Here is a 5,000-nt window from a genome sequence, read left to right as displayed (position 1 = left end):
CTAAGAAAATCTAGATTCCATTATATATATATATATATAAATATATATATATTATTATTATTATAAAAATTTATTATGTATTATCAATTATAAAAATACATCGATTATCTCTTTACAGAAAAACAAAATCTTGCCCCCTAAATTGTTAAAAATCAGTATCTATGTTTAGCAGCAACCGAAATGAGATGACCGTTTCAGAGCTCTAAGACACGCCCTGACTTTCCCAGATCCAGCAGTTACAGGGTGAGGCACGGCTGATAGACAGTATATATATATATATAATTATATATATTAAAATTTTAATATATATATATAATTAAAAAATATTATATATTTTTACACCACAATATTTATTCGTTTTACCATTACGTTTTATGGAATCGTTATCGTTGTGGAGTGTCATATGCTTTTATTGTATATTTTTTATATATAATTATATTTTTGGGTTTTATGTTGTTATTTTTATCGTTAGTGGAGTTGTATGATATTTTTTGTTTCGTATCCATATTTTAATTTTTATACTTATATTATTTTTGTTGTTCTGTAAATTCTTTTTGAAATTTGTTATATTGCTGTTTTTGTTATTTGTTCACCAAAAAAAAATATTAATAATATTAGGATGATGATAATTCCCAGTGATGAGATGAATTATCACAGTTTTTTGGCTTTTTTGTTTATTAACATTTTTTATGAACTTCTTTAAAGGGGGTTAAAAAAAAAAAACGATCAGCGACGAAAAAGAATTAAAAATCAAAATTTGGGTTTATAACTGATTTAAAGAAAATTCCCTTATAACAAAAGATGGCAAAAACAAGTAAAAATTTCAAATCCCCCAAAATAAAAAGAAAACATAAAAGGGTGCCATTTTTATCAACAGTTGAGTGATAGAATTATATTACTAACATGATTTATAAGATAAAAGTGAAAAAAATAATAACATTAATAATAAAACAACAATAATAATGATAAAAAAATAATAACAAAAATAAAAAAAACAAAAAACAACAACATTTTAATTATAATAATGATGATGTTAATAATAATAATATGTAGAGTAGTAATAATAATAATAATAAAAAATAATAATAATAAAATAATAATAATTTAAAAAAAATAAAACAATAATAAAATAAAAATAATAAAATAATAATAATAATAATAATAAAATAATAAAATAAGATGATGTAATGACAATGATAAAAACACTAATGATAATAATAATGAAATGTAGATAATTATGATAATAATACGAAATAAGAAATGAGATGATAATGATAATGAAATAATGAGATAATGATGATATAATAATAATAAAAATAATAATAATAATAATAATAATAATAATAATTATTATTATTTTTATTATTATTTTTATTGTTATTATTATTAAATTATCATTATTTTTATCATTGTAATATTATTTTTGCTAATCGTTTTAAAACATTGTTTAATTGTGTTTATTATCAATTTTTTTATATGATGTTAATGACGATGATAAAAAAAATTTTAAAAGTGTGATTAATAAAATAATTAGATGTAATAATAAAAATAAAAAAATTTAAAAAAGTAATAATAATAATAAACAAAATAATAATAAAAATAAAAAAAATAATAATAAAATAATAATAAAACAGTAAAAATGATGTAATAATAATAATAAGAGGAAGAAAAAAAAAAAATAAATGAAGAAAAAGGGAAAAATGATAATAAAAAATTTAAAAATAATATAATAACATAATAATATATATATAATAATAATATAATAATAATAATAATAATAATAATGATAATAATAATAATAATGATAATGAATAATAATAATACTGATTAATAATAATACAATAATGAATGATAATAATAATAAGTAATAATAAAACAACAGCACAACAACAACAATAACAACAAAATAATTACGATAATAATATGATGTGATAGATGATGATAATAATAATAATAATGATAATAAGGATAATGATACTACTACTACGTAATACTACAAATGATGATGATGACGATCATGATACAAATAATAGTAACGAAAATAACAATACTAGTAATAGTAATAATAATAATAATAATGATAATGATAATAATAATAATAATAATAATAATAATAATAATAATAATGATAATAATAATAACAATAATAATAATAGGATAGTGATTATGATACTATACACTACTATATAATTATAATAATAATTATAATGATAATGTAGTGAACTGCAATATGCTATAATAACAATGTAAAAGCGATAATTATATAGTAATAGTGATACTACAAATCATAAGAAAAACGATAATAATAAATAATATGATAATATGATAATATAATAATGATAATGTAATGATAATAATAATAATAAGACTAATAATGTGATGATAAAAATAACAATGATAATAATAAAATGCTAATAATAATAATAATAATAATAATAATAATAATAATAATAATAATAATAATAATAATGATGATAATAATTATTATAATAACTTAAAAATCATAATGATAATACCAGTAATGATAATAACATGATTATAACGATAAAGAGGATACTGATAATAATGACAATGGTAAGGATAGCAATGGAAATTGCAATGCTAATATCAGTATTACTGTCGTCACCATCAGCATTACTATCCCCAATGTCATCCATAAGCAAGAGAAATTTCTTTCCTTTGCCTCCAGGGTTCAGCAAAGCGGGGTTTCCGGATGGTGGAATGTTCCGCAAACGCCTCGAAAAGGTGATTCTCCTTTTGTGTTTGTCAGTAACCACCGCTGTGCTCGTTTACTGGAGGGTCCACAATCAAGAGCTCGCGACCATCATCATTGAACAGGCAATCGAAGACCCCTATTTGAGTCTCCCCTCCAACGTGAAAGAAAACGGGGCGTGGGTGGACCGCCTTCCTCGGGGTGTCGTGGTGTGGAGTCAACCTTTGGCCGGGTCTTTGGGTGTTGGGAAGCTGTTGACGTCTGGTCTGAAGAATTCTTTGGTCAGGTTTGTTCAGGAGGCTTATTTTTCTACGTTAAATGGGTTGCTCGTGGTAAAAAATGTAAAAAAAAGGATTATGACTGGCAATCAATGTCTCGCCGATATCTCTTGATGCTGTGACTAAAGTCGTATTCATTCAGTTTTCTTTTTGGGGAGAATAAAGTTCGTTCTCCTTCATACAGTGTTCTTTGTTGTTTTGAGGGAGATGAAACGCTTTGAATAACTTACTTTTTCTTTCTCTTTCTTCTTTTTCGTATCCCTCCCAAGATTTCTTCTTCTCCTTCTCTCCTTTCTCCTCCTCCTTCTTTCTTCTTTTTCTTCTTCTTCTTCCTATTTTTTCTCCTTCTCTCTCTTCTTATTCTTCCTATTGTCCTTCTCCTTTCATTTCTTATCTTCTTATTTTTATTTTTATTTATGTTCTTCTTCCTCTTCCTCTTCTTCTTTCAGTTCCTCTTATTATTTTTCTTGTTCTTTTTCTTTTTCTTCTTGCTATTCTTCTTCTTCCCCCTCTTCTTCTTCTCCTTCTTATCGTCATTCATCTTTTTTTCTTTTTCTTCTTCTTTTTCTTCTTCTTCGTCTTCTTTTTCTTCTTCTTTTTCTTCTTCTTCTTATTATTATTATTCCTATTCTTCTTGTTCTTTCTTTCTTTAATTATTTTCCTCTCCCTATTTTTATCTATTCACGTATCCCTCTCAAATGCTGTCTTGTTTTTAAAAACACCTTTTCTTTTCGCGAACAGCTTCGAACTTTTTTCTTTCTTCTTCTTCTTCCTAGTTGCGTATCCCACCCCGGTGTTAACTTCTCTTAACACAAGAAATAACACACACTTCCCTTTCCTTTCCGCGAGCAGCTTCGAGCCCTTCGCCCCCGAGCAGCCGATCCACCGCGCGCCCGAGGACAACACCACCCTCCACCACCACCGGCTGAGCCTCCTGAACGATCTTCTTCACTGCCGCTACTTCAGACACAAGGACCTCGTCGACCACCTGTCCAGTCGCTCGAGTTTCCTGTCACACAATTCTTTTCTGAGGTCACGCTGTGTCTCTGTGCCGGAAAAATGCCTCAGCAACGGCACTTTCATCAGCCACATTTGCCACGAAGCTTCCGTTCACTTCCTGAAGGTAAGGGGTCTGTGAGTAAGGAAATGTAATGGAAGGAAGTGGCGAAGGAAGGAAGGGAGGTGGCCACGAGAGACGAGAGATATGTGTGGCGGTTAGGTCTGTGGAAAATTAAGAGCTTTGATAAGTACAAGTTCAGTGAGTCGCCACATAATAATAATGAAAATAATAATATGTATCACACACACACACACACACACACACACACACACACACACACACACACACACACACACACACACACACACACACACACACACAATACACATAATGTATAAACTACATCGTTCTGGTGGTGAGGAATATGGAGGCACCTCTTGGCCATAATTGTTCCACTTTAACCCAGAATGGAGCACCTATTAGAGTCCCATCTATGGGATAAATAGAAATAGCCTTAGTTGGAAACCACCCTACAGCCAGTGTCTCAACAAAAACACTGTCGGCGGCAACGGTTAACCATTCTGACTGATCTCAGGATATGGCCCTCAGTCCCGTGGAAAAGAGGATGAAAAGAGTGTCATAGAGAAAAATAATGTGTATATATATATATATAGATAGATAGATAGATAGATAGATAGATAGGTAGATAGATAGATAGATAGATAGATAGATAGATAGATAGATAGATAGATAGATAGATTAGATAGATAGATAGATAGATACAGATATATAGATATACATATATGCACATATACATATATATATATATATATATATATATATATATATATATATATAGAGAGAGAGAGAGAGAGAGAGAGAGAGAGAGAGAGAGAGAGAGAGAGAGAGAGAGAGAGAGAGATTGATATAGATAATATAGATATGTATACACACAACACACACACACGCACAACACACACATACACACACACACACACAAACACACACA

The 5,000-nt window shown here is 28.4% G+C and overlaps 1 protein-coding gene across 1 annotated transcript in view; it reads left to right on the top strand.

Moving 5' to 3' along the window:
• The window catches only part of LOC119568787 (carbohydrate sulfotransferase 1-like), a gene marked incomplete at its 3' end in the record, with an annotated part of 19,394 nt that extends 15,280 nt beyond the window's left edge, over window positions 1-4,114 (top strand). Inside the window, 2 exon segments of the mRNA XM_037917232.1 lie at window positions 2,690-2,999; window positions 3,844-4,114. Coding sequence (XP_037773160.1) covers window positions 2,690-2,999; window positions 3,844-4,114 — 581 coding nt within the window.
• Window positions 4,115-5,000: the final 886 nt, after the last annotated feature.

Source organism: Penaeus monodon, unplaced genomic scaffold, assembly GCF_015228065.2.
Source record: "Penaeus monodon isolate SGIC_2016 unplaced genomic scaffold, NSTDA_Pmon_1 PmonScaffold_108, whole genome shotgun sequence".
NCBI classification, from domain to species: Eukaryota; Metazoa; Arthropoda; class Malacostraca; order Decapoda; family Penaeidae; genus Penaeus; species Penaeus monodon.
Note: the sequence above shows the minus strand (reverse complement) of the source record. Positions and strands in the feature narration are given on the sequence as shown.